At 42.2% G+C, this 20,477-nt stretch overlaps 3 protein-coding genes and 1 long non-coding RNA gene across 5 annotated transcripts in view; 1 reads left to right on the top strand and 3 right to left on the bottom strand.

The window, feature by feature from the left end:
• The window catches only part of LOC125905031 (uncharacterized), a 34,752-nt gene extending 33,328 nt beyond the window's left edge, over positions 1-1,424 (bottom strand). Inside the window, exon 1 of the long non-coding RNA XR_007451614.1 lies at positions 1,337-1,424. This is a non-coding gene — a long non-coding RNA (uncharacterized LOC125905031). The remainder of the gene's footprint in view (positions 1-1,336) is intronic.
• On the top strand, positions 917-5,327 carry LOC125905030 (40S ribosomal protein S19). The gene is made up of 6 exons (XM_049602790.1): positions 917-1,128; positions 1,361-1,431; positions 3,192-3,292; positions 4,258-4,441; positions 4,526-4,580; positions 4,936-5,327. The coding sequence occupies exons 2-6, from the start codon at positions 1,361-1,363 to the stop codon at positions 4,981-4,983; spliced, it is 459 nt and encodes a 152-aa protein (XP_049458747.1). The 5' UTR covers positions 917-1,128; the 3' UTR covers positions 4,984-5,327.
• A 91-nt stretch (positions 5,328-5,418) lies between these two features.
• Positions 5,419-8,570, bottom strand: LOC125905029 (trypsin-3-like). The gene is made up of 5 exons (XM_049602789.1): positions 8,529-8,570; positions 8,226-8,376; positions 7,562-7,815; positions 6,607-6,743; positions 5,419-5,657 (listed from the first exon to the last, which is right to left on the bottom strand). Exons 1-5 carry the CDS (start codon positions 8,566-8,568, stop codon positions 5,508-5,510), a joined length of 732 nt encoding a protein of 243 aa, XP_049458746.1. The 5' UTR covers positions 8,569-8,570; the 3' UTR covers positions 5,419-5,507.
• Positions 8,571-11,647: 3,077 nt separating this feature from the next.
• Positions 11,648-20,477, bottom strand: part of kmt2ba (lysine (K)-specific methyltransferase 2Ba) — a 38,742-nt gene continuing 29,912 nt past the window's right edge. For both annotated transcript variants that reach the window (XM_049601774.1, XM_049601775.1), the window contains exons 27-36: positions 20,201-20,362; positions 17,719-20,062; positions 17,342-17,467; positions 16,950-17,068; positions 16,618-16,743; positions 15,563-15,815; positions 15,293-15,403; positions 15,079-15,162; positions 14,862-14,991; positions 11,648-13,642 (exon numbers count right to left, since the gene is read on the bottom strand). In XM_049601774.1, the coding sequence (XP_049457731.1) occupies positions 13,367-13,642; positions 14,862-14,991; positions 15,079-15,162; positions 15,293-15,403; positions 15,563-15,815; positions 16,618-16,743; positions 16,950-17,068; positions 17,342-17,467; positions 17,719-20,062; positions 20,201-20,362 (3,731 nt within the window). In that variant the 3' untranslated portion in view covers positions 11,648-13,366. The remainder of the gene's footprint in view (positions 13,643-14,861; positions 14,992-15,078; positions 15,163-15,292; positions 15,404-15,562; positions 15,816-16,617; positions 16,744-16,949; positions 17,069-17,341; positions 17,468-17,718; positions 20,063-20,200; positions 20,363-20,477) is intronic.

Raw genomic sequence — 20,477 nt, 5'->3', positions numbered from 1 at the left:
AGTGACTGTGTAGTTATGCTGAATTTAAATTCAGTTCACAGGTTGTCTGCAGATATTGCTGCAGGTTGACAGTGGGTGGTTTGAATTAGTCTTTGAGACCATTTAATTACTTCTGATATGATGTCAAGAATCAAGGCAAAGGAGTGAGAACAGACTAGGATGGCAAGTCATGGGAGGTCAGGAGAGAAATTTGCTGCAAACCTTGTCACCTTGGTCAGAAAGCTTTCTCTCTATGCTGTCTTTAGACATAACTATATATATTCCAGGAAGGAGGGATTTCATTAATAAAATACTTATAGTAGCATGAAGCATACTACTTAGTTTTTCAAGGGCAGCAGTCACCTTGGAGGCCTGACACTAACCTGAATGTAAAAAGACGGCATGCCATTGCAGCGAACAGCCATGACTAATAAAAGAAAGCAATTATATTCTATGAAAAGTTTTTTAAGATGTAGCGTTAATTACATTAACTCTGGATTTCTTTTGAACAATAGGCACATTTTATACATCCACTGTGTCAGTCTAGGTTCACAGGAGGGTAAGCTCCATTCAGCATATAACAGACAAATAAAAGCAGCATTCCTGACTGTATTTGCAGGCACCGCAGCTTCAGGCTGGTAAAAATAAAAAGCAACTATAAGGTTACTAATCATCCACTCGTGGTGTTGTGAGTGAGCTGCTTCCTCCTCGCCTGCTGACTGCAGCACACTTCTCGAAAAGCCTGTGAGGTCTGGTAGATGCTTCACAACACCGCCCTCTGCTGGGATACAACGAGAATAACACCCACACCATCACTGTAAAAAAAGCTATTTTTTTAACATAATTTGAGCACCAATTTAACACATACACAACTCCTACTGTGTGTGAAAATATACATAAAGAATATAAGCGTTAGTGTGTGAGTTACTTTGGTTTAATTGCTGAGTTGAGGAGGAATATGGAGCTGCTGCGAGGTTAAATCAGGCTACGGTATCATCCTTTCCAAATGAGGGCAGTCTCCCCCTCCCTCACTCCTCAGCATCCTTCCCTCAGCCGCATTAGCTACCATCGGCTAAACTGGGGCTAAACTCCATCCCAAACCCGACCAACCACCTGGCTGTCGGCTGTGTGCGTTAGGGTGTATGAAAAGTAAGATATTTGTCACCACTGGATATTATAAGAGCTTTACATGTGTGTGTAACTGTCAGTGGCGTTGTGACTACTTGAGTGCTATCAGTATACTTTAGCTAGCTAGCAGCTAACGTTAGCAAAGAGTTCAAACGGCTGCGACGGTTGGTGCATTTTGGCACCTCATAAAGCCGCTGTGTGACATTTTAAAATCCATTTTAAAGCTCACCCTTGTCTCCACTTTGTCTTTCAGATGCCCAGTGTCACGGTGAAAGATGTCAACCAGCAGGACTTTGTGAGGGCTTTGTCGGCTTTCCTCAAAAAGTAAGTAAATCTGGGGAAAACCAGCCTTCACACACGACTGGCTGATATCCAGCTGTCAATCACACAGGGTGACGGTGGAGTGAACTGAGGACAGAGCCTCAAAAATAACAGCTGACCTGAAGATAGTGGGAACATAGCTTGTTTTTTTTATTTATTTGAAGCAGGAGTTGACTTTTCTGTGTCAGTTTAATAAAACAATGTCATTATTTATTTATTATTGAAACAACATGGAAGGATCTCTTTTAGAAATGCATAAAAGACAAAAAACAGCAACCACACTTTGCCTCATCAACAGCAACACAGTGGTATTAGAATAGACATGAAATAAGTTAAACTAAGTCCATAAATAGAAATTAAACTAAAATAAAATTGTTCATTCCACAGTCCAGTCCAATTGTGGTCAGTGTGATGTGTGTGAGTGTGTGTGTGACTGGATTCAAGAGGTGTTAAACAGCCTTGTTGCCATGGTGACAAAGGATCTCCTAAGTGAGATGATCCGACTGCTGCAGCTGCTCCTCTGTCGCTCCAGGAGGCTGTGATGGTGTCTGCTATTGTCCATTATAGCTTTCAGTTTGTTCAATGTGCCCCTCTCCACCACAGTTCTTAGTGGGTCCAGTCTCCTGCCGAGCACTGAGCCAGCTTTTTAGACCCGCCTGTCCAATCCCTTGGTGTTTTTGTCTGTCGAGCTGTAGAAAAGTGCACTGGCAACCACTGTGTGATAGAACATGGACAATATCTCCACACACACATCAAAGGACCTCAGTGTCCGCTGGAAGAACAGGTGGCGTCCAGCTTATCATCCAAAGGGACCCCCAGATATTTGTGGGTGTGCACCACTTCAGTGTCCTCCCCCTGTATTGAGACTGGTTGATGGGGGGACCTCTGTCTTCTGAAATACATAGATAGTAGATAGATGCCACAGAAAATCTCATAGTCATAAGTAGTGTTGGGTAGTAACTAGTCACATGTAGCCTAACCAGTTACATTTAATAAATGTGTGTAAATTGTGATCAATTGCAGTTACTGACAAAAATAACTAAATTACAGTTGATAATCAAAATGGTGGTGAATACAAAGGGGTTACATCAATTTCTAAAAACTCAAAACTGAAATGAAGTAACCATTTTGTCAAAACTCCACAAATCTACAATAAAAATAAAACACTGCACTCAAAACCATATTTTCTCCTCTCAAAATGGATTCTTTCCACCAAAACAATACACACGTCTATCACATGAATATCTCTTACAGAGCTAGATTATACACTGGTGAAATAAATTTAAATTGTTGCACCTCATGTAAAGTATCTTGGCACTGCAGATAGCAGTGTGAAATGATTAAAAAAGCAAGTGTGGGTATAAATATTGTATGTGGGCTACAGTATATGTGATAAATCAAAGTAACAGCCTGGGAGTCAGCAGGGATGCTGAGGCAGAACTGAAACGATGTGCTGCAGTTTCCTGTAAAGCCTCCTAAATGTCACGGATGGCAAGGTTCGGAGAGAAGGACCTCTCTGCAGACAAGATGGCAGACATCAAACACAGTTCTTCTTGTACAGGATATATATGTATTTGTAAGAGGCTGTGGCTATGTACTGGCACTGCTCCACTGAAACACACTGGAAGAGCGGTTACAACATAAGCATCCTCATCATACATACAGTATGTGTTGAATGAATCCCCTTTTCCTGTACCTTATGTTGTTTGAGCAAAAGGTCCAGTCAGTTGATTCATCACGTTCACTGATAATTGATTTTTCAGATCTGGCAAACTGAAGGTCCCAGAGTGGGTTGACACTGTGAAGCTTGCCAGGCACAAGGAGCTGGCTCCCTGCGATGACAACTGGTTTTACACCAGAGCAGGTTGGTCACACTGAAAGTGTTTCCCATGCATCAATTCATCTGCAACAGCTAAACAATTGGTTGATTAATTGATTTTGTTAATTAAAAAATTAAAAATCTGTGTGGGTGTTTAACTGTTGCTCACACATGATCAGTGATTAGTTAGCAACATCTTAAGCTCTGGGCATGTGTCTTTTCTTGGATTTTATGGACTAAACCAGACAATTTTTGTTTTGATCAAGAATGAGAATACTGCTGTTCATTGGTTACAGCCTTAGCTAAATTAATTAAACATTTTTCAGTATTTCCATTGTGCAGTTTTATACTCATGGTTACTCTCAAACCTTTACAGTTCAAAGATCCTTTAAATCTCCTTTATAAAATTTTGTTCCAGGAAATCCCATCTGATGATTTTTGTTTTTAAAGGAATATTTTATTCCCAAAATGATCATTTGTATATACAAAGTTGGAAACACGAAACAGATGTAGGGTTTAGGTTTATGTCCGTACTGGTTACGTACAGGATCTATTCTAGGTGTACTATACCTAAAGTTTTTGTTGGAAACGTGGTCCAAGAGTTGTGTAAAAGGATATTTTGATGCGTGTAATCATTTCAAATACTCTTGCTGGTGTCTGGACTCTATTTGTGGAATCCATGTGATATATGATTGTACACGAAACCCTTGTGTAATATTTGTCAGTCGCATTATGAGAAGATTTTCCATAACTGGTACAGTATATACAATATAAGCATATGTACACAATCGCCACTCAGCTGCTGTGTATGTTATCTACTAAGACATATCGTCCCCACATACCTAACCACTAACCCTAACCCCACATTTGAGTGTGCAGAGAAAAATGTCACACAGTTGATAAGTTGGAATGTTTGATTTCATGTCTTTCGGGTGAACGAGTACAAGAGCATTGCAAGTGAGAAAACAAGAATATATTGCAACATATATACTGTTTGCCCGTCTCACAAGCGTCCACAGCTCGTCACCTGTACCTGCGAGGAGGGGTCGGCGTGGGATCCATGATCAAGATCTACGGAGGGCGTCAGAGGAATGGTGTGTGCCCCGCCCACTTCAGTGTGGGCTCTAGAAACGTGGCGAGGAAGGTCCTCCAAGCTCTGGAAGGCCTCAAGATGGTGGAGAAGGACCCCAATGGGTGAGAAAGAGGGGAAAAGCTGTGTTAAAGACAATGGTGTGGTGATTTGAATTAGTGATGTCTTATTTTAACATGTGATTACAGTGGACGGAGACTTACCCCTCAGGGCCAGAGAGATTTGGATAGGATTGCTGGTCAGGTGGGTTGTTGAACTTTCATTAGCTTTACGAATCAAAATGAACTGCTGCTTGAAATGAGTGCATTCAGACACAGTAGAAACACAAAGCTACATGTCATGAGACACTTGCTAAGACACTTTATGTTGGTTTTTATGTTGATGTATGCAGAGAGGGATCATCTAAGACCATGTGCATAATGGGTGTCATAGTTCTGTCTCATTTCTTATTATGTAATTTAAGATGTTACAATTGCCCTCAGTCTCCAATATTTATTATCATGCCATCCCTATATCACGCTGCACATGTCTCCCTGTTTAATAAGCCTGCATGGCTATACCCTCTTCTCTCTCTCTGTCTTTTTCTTTGTATGTTTAGGTTGCCTCAGCAAACAAGAAGCAGCGAAGTTTACAAAGCACCATCTGAGCCATCTGAGGAATGCATGACAGAATCCAGACAAGTAATGCAGTTATGCCTTACTGCTTATTTACTCAAGTTTGCTTGTCTCCCATATCACTGCAGTGCCGTCCAGAGTACAAAAGGCATTTCATAGAGATGCATGTCTCTATAGTACAATAGATTCAATGTTATACATGGATGTTGTGCAGAAGTTTTAGGTCTGTTTTTTGTTTGAATTTAAAGACAGCAGTGGCCTTGTGACAGCACAGAATGAATCACTGAGAATACAATATTACCAAACACGAGCATGTTAATATTGTTTTGACAACTGTGAAACTCAATGTAGAATAAAAAGACAGTCAGTGGTTGCTGATGTATATTTTTTATTAATTTATCCACTTCTTCAGATTATCATGCCAAAACATGTTATTCATGAGATGTACATGAATGAAACAATAATACAGAGGGTGTTTCAAATAAACTGAATATAAATGCTGAGTGTGTTGTTGAAATGTCACCTTGCACGTGGATGTATGGGCGTCTGTGTGTGTTTAGTTGTTGCGCATGGTGGTGCTGATCCAGCTGTTGAAGCGGCACACACGGGCGTAGACGCTGGGGTGTCCCTTCATGGCGCAGTCATAACCCCAGGACACGACTCCCTGCAGCTGACCGTTGCACACCAGAGGACCACCAGAGTCTCCCTGCAAACACACACAGAGGTAGCATGACAGGGTTATAAATGTTACTTTAAGTGGTCATAGTTAATACATGGTAAATTCTGCCCTCTCTGTTTATGAGTTTCAACTGTTCACCTTTGGGTGTGGTCAAGAGTGTTATGATAAAACCTCTATGCTGACAGATATTAGCTGTATAATGTATATGTGGTGCACATGGTTGTGAGTTAGGGATTCAGAGTCTATCATTAATAAAAATACAAATATAAAATATTTTAAATCAATCTACTGCTTATGATTATAGCATTACATGTCCAGCATCCTCCCACTGTGGTTTTACCAGAACCTTTCTCTGTATCTGATTCAGATTACTTTATTGATCCCCCGGGGAAATTTGGGGAACGTTACAGTTGCTCTCATACTGTATGTAGACAAAGAGAAATTCTAAGAAATCAAAATGCTGTGTCCATTAACATTCTGACCACAGCATAATTAGATAAATACACTGCCACGCAATTCTAGTGGGTCATAAGTGATTACTGATAGGTATTAATTCTGTATTCTGAGTCTATATTGTTTTTAGGAAGTCCTGCATAGTATATATTTACTTATTTAAATCACATTAATCATAAAACATCTTAAAAAAACCTAAAAGAGGAAGCAGTTTCAGAGGGTGACGATGAGTCTCTTGCAATACTGTTTCATCATCCTCCTGCAGTCAATGATACAGACACAGCAGTGCCACTGGGGTAATCTAAAAAGTGGGTACACTGAAAAATATCACTCTGCATTTAATTAAAAGGTATTAGAGTGGATATGTGCATCATTTGCATTAAAGGAGCAAGTATACTCAATGGTCAGTGAAAAATAAGTGCTATAATGTGTACTTTTGTGTGCTCTTTGTACTGCTGGAAGAGATGCACACTCATGCACCACCTGACTCCCTGTGCGTTCACTGTGGTTTAGTCCAACTCACTTGGCAGCTGCTGGCACCTCCATGCATGAATCCGGAGCAAACCATGTTCTCTGTGAAGAGGTGGGAGTAGGCGTTCCTGCAGATCCTGTCATCGATGATGGGCTGCCTCAGACACTGCAGCCTGTCTGGAAAGTTGTCTGTGGAGCAGGAAGGCAAGCCTCAGTTACTCTACCTACCGTTATGCATATAATACATTTACAGTGTAGTTTTAGATATGAGTAATGTAGTGATTGGCTGATTAATTGATTTGTTGATGGAATATTAATTGACTCCAGTTTTGCTAATTTATCCCTTATAAAAGCCAAACTTGGTGGTTACAGTTTCTCTAGTGTTAAGATTTGCAGCTTTCCTCTGTTTCATATCCTTGTAAATACCCTATCATACACATATTATTGTGAATACATTTGGGTTTTGAACCAGTGGTCGAACATAGATGCAATTTAAATATGTCATATTGCATTTTTCACAGCTAGAAAATTTCACAAGAAATTGTGATGGGTTCATAAAACCAAAACTAGCAACAGTAGTATTAATAGTAAAGGCTGTAGTAGTATATGCCAAGCGGTAGTCTGTATTCATCATTAAATAAGGGAAACCAGAGGAACAACACAGCAGATTGGTGTGTCAGGGCCCTTGAAGCCACAAAATACATTATCTACATCTGTTTGTCAAAGGCTGAGAAATACCTCTCAAGTTGAATAAACAGAACTTTATATGTAAAACTGGTTGATTACCCCTTTAAGCATGTACTAATCTGTATCATAATCCTGTATTTTGTGCTGCACTTCTACCCAGCTTGAGTCTAATGGCACCTTCTTTAATTTAGTAGTTACAGCAGTACATGCCTTCAAGTTATTGAGCTTGCCTTTTGTTATTCGTCACATCCACACACCTACATCATAATTTGAGACCAAACTTCTTCCCTCCTTTCTCTCAGCCTCCATACAACACTTACCTCCATTGGCGGAGGTGTTGCCCCACCCGGACACCAGGCAGTTCTCATCGGGCTGGGGGCAGCGAGAGGGCAGGGCCACAGTCTGGACATAGTTGTTGAGGCTGGCGGGGCGGCTCAGTTTGATCAGCATGATGTCGTTATCCAGGTTGTAGCTGTTGTACTGTGGGTGCTTGATCATCTTGGCAGCATCGATCCACTGCTCGGTGCCCTCGTTCACTGCGATGTTGTGCTCGCCGAGGCGGACCTGGATACGACTAGTTGAGGTATGAAAGTTAAGACAGTTTTAAGGTCTTTTTTCTTAAAAATGGTTTCTGAATATTGTGTTAAACATGTTTTTAAAGTAATAAAGTTAGTGACCTGATTAAGTAGTTTAATTATAAGGCATATATCAACTGACACTAACTCTTTTCATACTACCATTGGTCTAGCTCTTTGTTTATGGTATCTTTTTCAGTTTTACATTTGCTTACAGTAAAAACTTATGAGGCCAACTCCTGATTTCAACTTTTACAGAAGTGTGTTCATCTTGGTACATGTCTGTGCACCTACAGAGGGCTAAAGACCAAGAAAACCCTGGTATCTGGTGTATGTAAGTCAAATCCTTCAATACAACTTGCACATTAGTTGATTGTAACGCAAAAAACGTGTGACTTCCTGTACTTACGACTTGTAGCAGTGAGCAGCAGACACCACCCACTGGCTGGAGATGAGGGATCCACCGCAGAAGTGATATCCAGCGTTCAGAGACACCTGGTAGGGAACAGAGTGTCTGGGACACTCATACCCACCGACAACCTTATCATCAGCTGCAGCAACTGAAACAGTATGTATAAAATATAACATGTGAAATACAACTTAGAAATACCTAACCATTGCCATGAATGAAAATATACGGTAAATACATAAAGGTTTGTGGGAATTAATACTTCTTTTAGGAGATAAAATAGTACGTTGGTTTGTCTCTTACATGCAGCTCCGAGCAAAGCCAGGAATATCAGGGCCTTCATGGTGAGTCTCCTCTGAATATACAGAACAGTTCACAAAGTAACTCTTTATATACACCACCCCTGCCCTTACGTACACAAATTTCTCAAGGTCACAAAAGTATAACACAAAACTCTACTCTGGGAAAGAGCCATATGGCTGAAGGCAACAACAAGACCTTGAATGATGTCAAACTAACAGATAAAACTCTCAGGCAACTGAATGGGAACCTCTAACTGAACAGTGCACTTGTTATGTAATCAGCAATCAGAACTTAAGGAGCTTGCAACGTCGCTTTTATCGACAATTTTAATCTCTTCTGGAAATGTCCAGCTTTTTTTCTGCCCTGAGGGTATCCACCCTAATGGCCTTGGTTCACACACTCTTACTTACTTACTTATGCCGTACACCCCTTTTAGGGTATAGGCCGTCGACAAGGGATCCCAGAGTACCCGATTGCTGGCTTTCTTTTCTATCTGTGACCAGGTGTATCCCATCTTCTTGGTGTCGTCCGGCAGATCCCTTTGCCAGGTGTTTCTTGGCCGACCTCTCTTTCTCTTCCCCTGAGGGTTCCATGTCAGAGCCTGTCTGATGATGTTTCACACTGGTTTTCATCCAGTTTTATCTTTAGTTGGTATTTGCTGTGTCTTCATCCAAAGATCTTCGTTGGTGATCTTGTCTGGCCAATGGATTTTCAAGATTCTTCTCAGGCACCTGTTAATGAGGCTTTGCACTTTGCAGGCTGTGTTATTTGTTGTTCTCCAGGTCTCGGCTTCATAAAACAGGACTGGTTTTTCTCTCTGACACTGTTTTAGCATGGTTTAAGTCGTATTTAACTGATAGACAGTTTTTTGTCAGCCTGGGTGCTTATCTATCAGAGACTTATGGCATTAAATGTGGTGTTCCTCAAGGAAGCATTCATGGACCAATTGTGTTTCCATTATATATGCTTCCACTTGGAAACATCATTAGCCATCACCACATTGGTTACCATTCTTATGCTGATGACACACACTTATGTCTCTGTCGCACCAAATGCCCCTAATGCACTGATGCTCTCATTGCCTGTCTCACTGACATTAATGAATGGATGGGTAAAAACTTTTTAAAGCTAAACAAAGAAAAAAAAATGAGATTCTTTTAATCACACAAAAAGCAGCAAGAGTAAAACTGCACTGAATATTTGTGGCTTTAGCAAGCACATTAAAACTAATATTACTAATTTAGGAGTGATTTAAATTTCAATTCTCATTTTAACAGGGTCATCAAAACATCCTTTTTTTCATTTTTGGAACTTTGCAAAGGTCAGACCTTTTTCAACCCAGAGAGATGCCGAAATACCCACTCAACCAGCCATTTAGACTACTGCAATTCCCTTTTCACTGGACTACCCAGAAAGTCACTAAGAAAACTACAGCTAGTCCAGAATACTGCAGCCAGAGTGCTGACTAAAACAAAGAAAATTGATCACTGTATCTTTTAGAACTGATTTTGAGTTGAGTTGTTTTACTTGTTTATAAAGCCCTAAATGACCTTGCCCCTCCATACATCAGAGATTTGATATTATTTTATTCATTCATTCCAGGCTGTTTTTATTCTATGGAGTTTTAATCATCTTTTTTGTTAGTTTGTTCTGTTTTGGCTGGTTTGCTTTTTTAATATTTTATTGCCTTGTGCCTGCGTCATTCCTGTTATGCCATCTGAAGCACCTTGGGCTGCATGTTTGTATGAAAGGTGCTATATAAATAAAGTTGAGTTGAGTTGATTGTCCATATGCATGATAGTGGTTCACAGTTTGCAGGTGTTGCTGGTCTCAACTCCTTATCAAAATCTGATAAAACTGTTCCAACACTGCAGCACTAACACTGAAGAAAGAGCAACGTAATGGAAAGAGTACTGTATATATTTGTGGTTTCCCAAACAGGGATCACAAGATCATTACTGCAGGAAAAAGGACTGAAACACACTATCACACATTTTACACACAATAAAAATGTATACCATGAACGTTTATATATGCTCACTTTAAGTCCCCCTCCACTCAAAAATGTTTTTCTGTGTCTAAACTTTTACCGACTTGCATTTGTGAAAAATTTGTCACCGGAGAACTGTTTACACATTCATCTGTGCACTTCCGTAAAAACTGAGATTCAAATGAACACCAGGCAAGCCAAATTAAGTACGTCACCAATATGAAAGCCAGTCACTGTCTAATACAGGAAACACATACTGATGGCTGAACAGACTTTGACACAACAGCAAAGAAACCTGAAACCTCAAGTACATAGTAGACCTGTCAGTACAGAGAGCAGAGTTAGCAGTGGCATAGTTAAAACTTTGACAACTAACATGGTAGAGTGTGCAGTTTTTGGTTGTAAACAGGACCCTGGAGCTTCCTTCCACTATCTACCAAACCCCCCAGTGCAGCAGATGTTTCACAACCTGTGAAACTGCAATACTGTGTCAGCCACTGCCAGTTAGCCTACAAGCCAACAAACAATATAACAAATGGCATACATTTTCGTTAGTCCTACTATAAATTAAACAACTTAACAGAGGGAGATGAGGACAGGACAGAAACATTAGCCATCTTGATGCGCACTCAAGCAGCAAAATCCAAGGCCTGAAAATGAAGCCAATACTTAAGTGCCACAAACTGCAGTTCCTCTAACGGCCACTTGGGGCTGACTCCAAGAGTGAGTCAATCCCCGTAGACACCCCATGTTAAAATGCTCAACTTTACAGCAGATATAAATGTGTTTACGCCCTGGTACAAAAAATGCATTTTATTGAGACATAAAGTCACACATAATTAAAGGCGTGGACACTTTGAGTGACAGGCTGTCTGTGAGGTGTCACCACAATCTATGAGTCAGATCCACCCAAACAAAAATCAAGATGGCAACGGCAGCAAGGCTTCAAAACTAGAGTGCACTTATTTACTTTTTATGTAGGAAAACCATGTCAAACAAAATTTTAATGATAGCTGAGTACTTTAAAAAACAAAACAAAACATACTTTTAAATGTGTCTGGCCGGTAACTTCAAGAATCACAAGGTATATTGTAATTTCACTTTTTTTTAATATTTATTCATTGGTGAAAACATTGGCAAATACAAGGCAAATTTTGAACATCTCAAATGTTTATTGAACATAAATACAAAAAAAATGTAGGTAAAAAAATATTTAACAGGTTTAGAAATTCTTTGTACATCTATATACAGGCAAAGATCCATCCATAGTGAGCCAATAAAGTAACAAAGCTTTGCGTGTCAATTATTAATCCTAAAAAAAAAAACGTACTTCCACAGCATTCAGCCTTTATCTTATGCTCTAGTACCCTATGTACATCTGTTAGCTGGGTGTGAATGCACACGGGAAAAACGAGCCGAAAAAGGGTGGCCACCAGTTCCTTAAATAATGGCAGGCATATCAAATCAGTGTTTAATAGCATTGAAGTTTTGTTTTCATACCATTAGGAAGTAATAATAACTCAACAATGAGGAAATTAGGAGGCTATTTTTCAATGTGTAGTTACATTTAAACCATGCTTCATAACAACACCTTTGAGGTAGAACACCTGTAAAAGAGAAAGAAACAGGAGGAACAGGGTGCAAAACAGCCGCAACAAAAACAGAAATAAGGTTAACTCAGATTAACTTATTACTCAGCTTCAGTTCTATTAGTCAGCCTTCACTTACAAACAGAAAGTTAAAAGCTCAAACATTTATTTCCATCAGCTTGTTGAATAAACATTTATTGTTCAAATATACAAAAATACAAAAAGACTTACAAGGGACTGTGCAGAGCAAGATCACTATATTCAGTCGATATATGAACCCTGCACCAAGGAAATTCCCTCATTAACCTTAAAATACACAGACAGCAAAATGAACAAATAAAGAACAGACTGTATGGTGGGATAAAAGCAATTCGATCACAGCATCTCTGCCGTCACAGATAAAAACAGGAAACTTACTGAATGAGGGGGGTGGAAAGGTTTGGGCGACTATATTAAAACTACCTTTTGTGGTAAATGTCACCAGCACCTAAAATATTGGGAGTCCCAGCTCACACGACTCGTAGAATCCAGAGTTAAAAGGTAGCTGCACTACAATGTACACGAGGAGTCCACTGTGTTTATTTTGCTCTAAAGTAAAATCTGTCCTGTCTGCTGCGACACCAGTGCAACCAGAGAAGGCTGTGTCAAAGTAAGGTGCTGAATAAATTCTCCTCATCCTTCTCTGTGACCTTGTATTTACAAAAAACACTGTGTCACCAGCACAATAATAGATGCCCCCTTTACACTGTAATAGCTGCAATCAGGTTATTTTAGTTTGCACCGTTTGTAGCTGGTAATAATTGCCTTCCGGCTGTGGTCTGGCCCCAGTTCCAGCAGAGGCTACTGAGGAATTTAATCATGTAAGACTGAAAAAATGTGTTGTATGAGATGGTGAAACAGTACACAGATCCCCCCCAAAATGCACAGTTTCCTTAATTAAACCGCACTTCCTCACAGATCAACAATCCAGCAGTCTGACATCACATAAATAGTATTCACCCCAAGCTTTGACATATGGCTCTAATCTGGTTTGTGACTGTTGACAGCAGTTCAGAGGACAGAAACGAACACATGCTGTCCTCCATCATAAAAATTAAGCTTCAACACGAAGACTTTCAGTAGATACAGGTGTGCATCTGCGACCTCACTCCTATGGCTACATGACAACAGTCGCCTTCATCAGTTCATTAAAATCCTCCTGACTTCAAGTGCATTAAACATGATGGCTATTGGTACGTGGTGTGTGCGTGTGTGTTGTACTAGTTCAGGAAGCGGCGGCAGCGCCTCATCCCGCAGTTGCAGCGCAGCTTGCTGTTCTCATCCTCGATGGGGAACTTGTAGTCGTAGGTCAGCTCTTCTCCCCGGTAGATCTTCCTCAGGGCAAAGATGACGATGTGCTTGCGGCCGTCCACGTTGATGACACGAGAGTAGCAGTTCGGCTCGCACGAGTGGTTTATGAAACGAGCTGCGTTGCCTTGCATCGTCGCGTCCACCACGTCGAAGTCGTCGATGCGGAACATGTAGCAACCGATGCCCTGGTGGAGGGAGATTACAGAACAGAGTTAGTCATTGTTTTCACATTGACAGCGCATCAGAGACTTAAATCTGGGGGAAAAAACCCAGCAGAATTTGAAAATACAGCCTCCCTCCTGCAGCTCTAACCCCAACAAGATGCATTTTAAGGATAAATCTGGATGTAGGACTGACTCAGCAGTAAAAACAGTGAAAATAAAAAGATAATGATAGAGGGTAAAGCTGAACTACAGGCTTCAGGCCACAATGTAAAAGTGAACCACCACTTCACCTGCTGATCAAGACGGAAGACAATGAAAATAAAGGAAAACTATTCAACCAGCTATGTGTCATCACAGTGTGTGCAGATGAACACTTGTGGCTTCCCTCCATGCTGCCCTGCCGAGACTTTCGCTGGCAGATGGGCGTTGAGCTCCATGGAAAGCCAAACACCATTCAGCTTCCTTTCGGTTCAATCTAGGGCTGAAACGATTCCTCAAGTAACTCCAATAATTCAAATTCTAAAAAGCCTTGAGCTTCGTTAAATCCAGTTCAATTATTAACACAGTGTTTTGCACTGATGGTTGTTTCTGTTGCACAAGCGCATAAGATACTTTTGCTGTTGCTAGCCTACACGGCTACAAAGTGGATATGGCGCAGTTTGCAAAACAATGGAGGAAGAGGGACAAGAAAAGTGCAAGACCAAAAAAAGGAGACACGCCAAAGAAAACAACAGAAAGTGTAGAGCGTGGGATCATTACAAGTTAAAACGAAAACAGGTCAGTGTGTATTGCAAAACGGAGTTAGCATACCACAATAGCACTTCCTCAATGCTACATCATCTAAGTAGAAAACATCACTGTATGCGCTGAGTTTGCCGAGCAGACCCGACACAAGAAGGTAACGTCAACGTCACGGTTAAGTACATTTAACCTTAATCAGTGATCACTAGCTGAGATTCATAATGCATGTAAAGAATGTACGTGTATTATGGCTTTATAATGGCTGAATAATAACAGAGAACAATGCAGTACCTAACGTTACCTGGAAATATATCATGTGCATTAGCCAAGTTTTGCTAGAGAAAAGATGCGGAAAATAAAATGCTGTAGTCAATTTGTCAAAAGCCTGCTTCACATTAAATGCATTCATCAGGAATGAACATGAAAAACACTGAGGCAGAAGCTCTCATTGTCATTATGATGATTCCTCAGTACAATAGTGTGTGTTATGTTTAGTTACCTTGCTATCGTAATATTTTTCCCGCTTATCTGTCAGGACAGCGCGAATGACAGTGCCAGCGTATTCAATCACCATCTCGCCGGCCTCGATGTTCCTTTTGCAGAAGAGGCCGCGACCATGAATGTCAGATCTGAGAGGATTACAGAGCAGTTAAATACACTGAGCATTAATAAAAAAGAAAACTCATGCCTTCCTTGGTGTTTTTTGTTGCTCTTACCTGTAAACTCCTACTGCTTCTTTGGAGATTTTTTCCAGGTGTCTGAATCTCATTGCCATGGGAAGCTCACTGCTGGTGGCTCGTCTGAGAGTGAGTCACAGAAAAGGTGTCAACATGGATATGGCATCTGCTAAATCACCATCTTTTAATAACTTTAAATTCATATTCAGTGTGGTTTAGGACCAGGGCAGTGGCACAAATTTTATCCCCTAACCTGGAAGATTTCAGTGGGAATTCATCCTCCTCTTCATCAAAGGGCCCTGTGATGTCAGGGAGAGTTCTGTGCTGTGATGCCAAGAAGTTAAACATATCAAAGGTCGCTTTCCTAATTAGGAAACAGACAAAGAAAGAAAATACCATTAATCTGAGATGTATTTAAATAACAGACAAGAAAAACACACAAAGAAACCAATAACACTTAAATAAACCCTTTTAACAGTGCTTAGAAACAAAACCAGTTATGACCAAAAGTAACTGTCTGTACCGCGTGTAGACTTCAGTGCGAGCACAGCCGCTCGGATTGAGGGGAAGCTCTTCCTCGATGTCCTCGCAGCGATGGAAGCGGAAGCGGTGGCGTTGGCAGTTTGCGGCACCCTCCAGTTGCTCCAGCAGGAATATGACAGCATCGTGGACGACGCCGAGCACCCGCGGCCCGCTCATCCCGCCCAGAGGCAGCTGCTTCAGGTGGAAGCCTGCTCGAGCTTCGAGGACGCCATCAATCACCGCACGCCAGGCAACTGAAGGAGCAGAGAGATAAGGAAGGAGTGAGAGCTCTGCAGGGCTGCACATGCTGACAATTTTCTCAATGCACAACATGATTAGAAGATTATTCCTGAACTAGTATTTTTATATCAGACTAAAACTAAACTCAAACAAATGTATAATTTGTGACTAAAAATAACCCACTTGTCAAACAAGTAGAATGTTAAAGGCGCCGTATGTAAGAATGTGGCCAAAACGGTTACTGCACTCAAATTCAAAATACTGCCGCGAGTCCTGTCCGCCCCCCCTCCCCTACAGATTCGAGGTTGCTGGACATCAGTGGAGACTGATTTGTTTGCCCACGGGCGGCTGCCGTGGCAGGGCCGCGTCGCCGCGTCCCTGATCTTGCGGTTTTCCAGCTGACCGTTCGAGCAAGTCCGGCTTCTCTGCTGCTAACGCTGCTGCCGGGATACAGCTGAGGAGACTGCTAACGCTATGTACCGGGACGCTGCTAATGCTGCTTGCCGTGCTGCTGTAGCTCAGTCATAACTGTAACTGATGCTGAGACTCTACTGACTGCGTGACTGGTAGACGGTGGTGGGTGGCGCAACAAGCCAAAACACAAATTCAAAGCATAAACATGATTTGCGGACCGTAATTTTTTTTTAAAAAATGCGAATATTCTGGCTATACTATTGTTGTCGGTGAGATCAGTATGTTATATGGACATTATTCCTTATTCTCTGTGACATATTAGGAGGATTTTACGACTATTTGCTTTAGATTTCTTACATATAGCTCCTTTAATAACATACACAGTTACCAAGCAGCTCTTACCCTCTATGCTGTTCGCCTTAACACTGAAGCCATCGTCGCTGGTGATTTCAAAGCGGAGGTGGGGCTGGTTCATGTATGTCCTCTTTCTGTGTTTGGGTGCTGGTGCATCTTCTTCTGAGCTAAAACCTGAGTGGATTTAAATGAGTCGTAATTGCAATTAAGTGTAACGTACAAAACATTTCCTGAAAAGAATTATCTTTTTTCAAGAATTAAAAATCACTGAATAATGGATTAAGACAGAAGAAATATTCCACGACTGTTTCCTCATTAATCACATAAAATTGCTGTAACAGACATCCAAATATATAAACACATAATATTAAGTTAAGAACCTGAATATGGGCCCCATTCGGTGATGTCTCCATGGCGAGCGCTGACCCACGTGTGTGTATTACCCTGAATTTGACTGTTGGTTTGTGCATGTGTGGGCGGACTCTCAACCCGAGGGTGCCTGAGCAGAAAGGACAAACGGATAAATAAAAGTACAAACAACAAATGTGAGAACTACGACACCTTTTAAGAAAAAATAAATAACACATTTTAATAATTTATCCTAGGTTTTCTCCTTTTAAAAAACTTGTTTTGCTTTTCTATCCCTCAAATATGGAGGTGGGTAAACACTGACCTTGAAATTCATGTATTCTGTCATTAACCATTTGTCTCTTTGTTACTTTACAGCAGAGTATTAAGGCTCATAATAAGAGCACTTTTAAAATGAACTAACCTGGAGGGTGCTGGGGGAGGTGGTGGAGCTGTAATCCTCGGTGGCTCAGGCTCAGACATCTTACTCTCCTGGTCCATATCAAGGATATCCTTCATTGTTGGAGCTTTCATTCTCACACCACTCGGCCTATTTGGAGAAAACAAGAAGCATTCTGGTGACTTAATACACTGATTCAGTTAAATATCACATGAGCATGTGTAGTTCACCATGTAACAACCAAACAAATAATGAAAATAACCACTAGGTGCAGCCCGAAAAGTTTATCTCACTTGCATTGCAGCTCATGTAATCAACCTTTAATGTAGTAGTTTATTATAATCTCACACTCTTGTACGCTGCAGTCAAGACAATTAGGGAAGAATCAAATGTCTGAATACCTGGCTTCATTAACTTCATCCAGCTCACTCGAGGGATCCCTCAAGAAGTCCATCTTGGATTTCTTCCTGGACGGCCGTTCAGACACCGATGACACTCTCTTCACTCTCACCTGGTGGCGTGATGACGCAGGGGTTGGCTGCAGGTTGAAGTCTGGTTCATTGAGGGAACTGCTGGGGGACTCTAAAGGTGTAGCTGGTGACTCATCTGAGACATCTGCATCCTGAAGCCGGGCCGGTCTTCGATGTCTGGCCTTTGGTCGGCTAGCTTTACGGAGGATGATGGGTTTTGTCTGTGGCTCCTCACGGTGTGTAGCCATAGCTCTGTCAATAATAGCCTGCGCTGTGTTCCCCTCGATGTTAGAGAAACTGGCTTCAGGAACACTCTGCACACTGACAGGAGCTGCGGGAGCTGGAGTCCCGGTGGTTTTCACAGGCACCATTCTGACAATGATTTTTCTCTCGGTTGTTGTAATATGGTTACTGGCAGGAGAGACGTTTGTGGCATTGAGGCTGGAATGAGGCTTTATTATGACACGTGGGACTGAGCGCTGCAAGGCATTACCGCTGTGGAGAATCCTGGCAATCTGGCTTATTCTATTGTAGGTGGGCGAGTTTGTACTGAGCGACTGATAAGTGTTTGATCTCGGGTCTTTGATCAGAATCTGACCTTGTCTGTTGACCAGAAGGACCTGAGGGGCGGGAGCCAAGGGCGGCAGTGAGCCAGTGGCTTCCGCTTGATTCGGAATCAAAACTTGCTGACTTCCTGACTGCCTTGAGCTGTCCAAGCGGATAGCAATGGGTCCGGCCCGTGATGCACCAGCCTGAACAGGTATGTTTAAACCATTGATCACAATGGGAGAGGTGACTGCACGTGGAACTGCACCAACAGCAGCGGCAGGGGAGGCTGACGCATTATTTACAATCTGTGCAGATCGTGGGGGCAACAACAATTTGAGTCTGCGCTGCTGTGGAAGACACGGTTTTGGGGACAAACGTTTGAGGTTTGGTGCTGGACGCTTTGCTTTCATAACGAGGGCTTTCATCTGTCCTGTGGGAGATTTTTTGGTTTTACGCTCTGGACCTGGTGTACAGTCTGGGGAGTAGTCAGGGTCATTCAAATCATCCTTAAATCCTTCAATGGAGTCGGCCGATGAGCTATTCTCATCATTAATGCCAACTTCATTGTTATTTGGGCAAACTATGGCCCCATCTTCACCAGAAACAAAATGACCTGTAGTTGAATCCAAGTGCACCTCATCTTGAGATGTCGGTGTTTCAGAGCTCATCGGGACCTCTTCCTCCTGAACTGACATATCATCACTTGCATAACTTGCTCCAAGAACGTCAGATGGGGAAGGATTTTCTTTAAATTCAGGCTCAGCTGTCGACACAGTGTAGATTGACTCCAGCCTCTTTAGAGCGACTGTCAGCTGTTTAGTAGGTGTATTATGGTTGGTGTGAATCTTACTCTCTTCATCTTCTCCTTCTGTGTCCTGGGCTTCATCATCTACCGCCTCGCTTTCATCACTGTCTGACCCTCCGTCCGCTCCATCTAACTGTGAGATCGACTGTGTTGAGGTGACCTGACCTGAGGCGTCCACGCTGCTTGTGTCACACACAACCGTGCGTGAAAATTTCAAGTAATGGCTTGAGTCTTCAACTTCAGTGTCCCGATTGTCTTCTTGCATTTCCACATCTTGCACCACCCCTTCCACCTCTCCTCTCCCACCTTGTGCTCCACAGTGGAGGGCCACGTTCTCCGTGAGCAGAGCCTCGTCAAACTCAAGCTTTGCATTTAGCATGGAGGCCACTGCTACCTCTGTGTCCGTGTCAAACACAGTGTAGGGCAGCTCCTGGGCCATCAGGTGGGCAACCTCTTCTTCCAGGTTATCAGGGGCTAGCGAGATCCCATTAGTTGTGGCCACTGCTGCATCTTCTGCCTCGGATGACGCCAGGAAGTCTTGGGGAACCTCTGCAGACACAGGAGTGGTAATTTTAAAGTTTTGCCCCCCTCTGGGGGAGTGAGTGATGGCTCCTTGCCGAGGCGACAGCCCTGCAGAGATGCTGGAGTTGGATCGGGGTGGGGAGCTCCAGATGGGTGATGCTGAGTTTTGACGGGACAGAGGAGGCGATGCTGCTCCCAAGTTTGATGACCTCGGAGGGGAGCTGAACAGGGCACATCTGGAGTTGATGGTGCCACCAGAACGGAGGGTCATTGGTACAGATGGGTCGCTGTCTGTTGGAGAGGAACTGCAGCGGCTTCTTGATGACAGCCTGCGAGGCCGACGGGTGTCCTCCAGGTCCCTCAAAGTCAGGATGTGATGTGATTTGGGAGGTGCAGCCCCTGAGAGCATCAAATAACAAAGACTGAAGATGAGCCAACACAGGTGCTAGGAACATTTGACACTCAAAATGCCTTTGCAAAGGTAAAAAGTCAAAGAATATATAAACATTTTACAACATTTCATCTTAAAGTAGTTACCTGGAGATGGAAGAGGTCGAGACGATCCTCCTGCTGGTCTCCTGACCTGTGTGTGACCAGGACTTTTGGATCCAGATGTGTTGTGCTGTTTAGAGTTGGGTGACGGGGTAGTGGATTTTATTGGGCTGGATGAGGAGCTTAAAGGATCTGGAGACACCATTTCTGCCAAAGAAAAAAAGGTGTCAAACAAATAGTCCAACTGCAATGCAAGTGGTTACAAATATATGACCGAAAATACTAAAGGTGCAGTTGGCGACTCTAACCCAATACACTTGAT

This window comes from Epinephelus fuscoguttatus, linkage group LG17 (genome assembly GCF_011397635.1).
Source record: "Epinephelus fuscoguttatus linkage group LG17, E.fuscoguttatus.final_Chr_v1".
Lineage (NCBI taxonomy): Eukaryota > Metazoa > Chordata > Actinopteri > Perciformes > Serranidae > Epinephelus > Epinephelus fuscoguttatus.
This window is presented reverse-complemented; position numbering and strand designations above follow the sequence as displayed.

Bases quoted from the DNA above. Each gene is read 5' to 3' on its own strand.
- LOC125905030 (XM_049602790.1), top strand. From the start codon at position 1,361: ATGCCCAGTGTCACGGTGAAAGATGTCAACCAGCAGGACTTTGTGAGG. The intron at 4,442-4,525 runs GTGAGAAAGAGG...ATGTGATTACAG, and splicing joins GTGGAGAAGGACCCCAATGG to TGGACGGAGACTTACCCCTC. The intron at 4,581-4,935 runs GTGGGTTGTTGA...TTGTATGTTTAG, and splicing joins TGGATAGGATTGCTGGTCAG to GTTGCCTCAGCAAACAAGAA.
- LOC125905029 (XM_049602789.1), bottom strand. From the start codon at position 8,568: ATGAAGGCCCTGATATTCCTGGCTTTGCTCGGAGCTGCAT. The intron at 6,744-7,561 runs GTAAGTGTTGTA...CCTGCTCCACAG, and splicing joins CAACACCTCCGCCAATGGAG to ACAACTTTCCAGACAGGCTG. The intron at 5,658-6,606 runs GTGAGTTGGACT...GTGTGTTTGCAG, and splicing joins GAGGTGCCAGCAGCTGCCAA to GGAGACTCTGGTGGTCCTCT.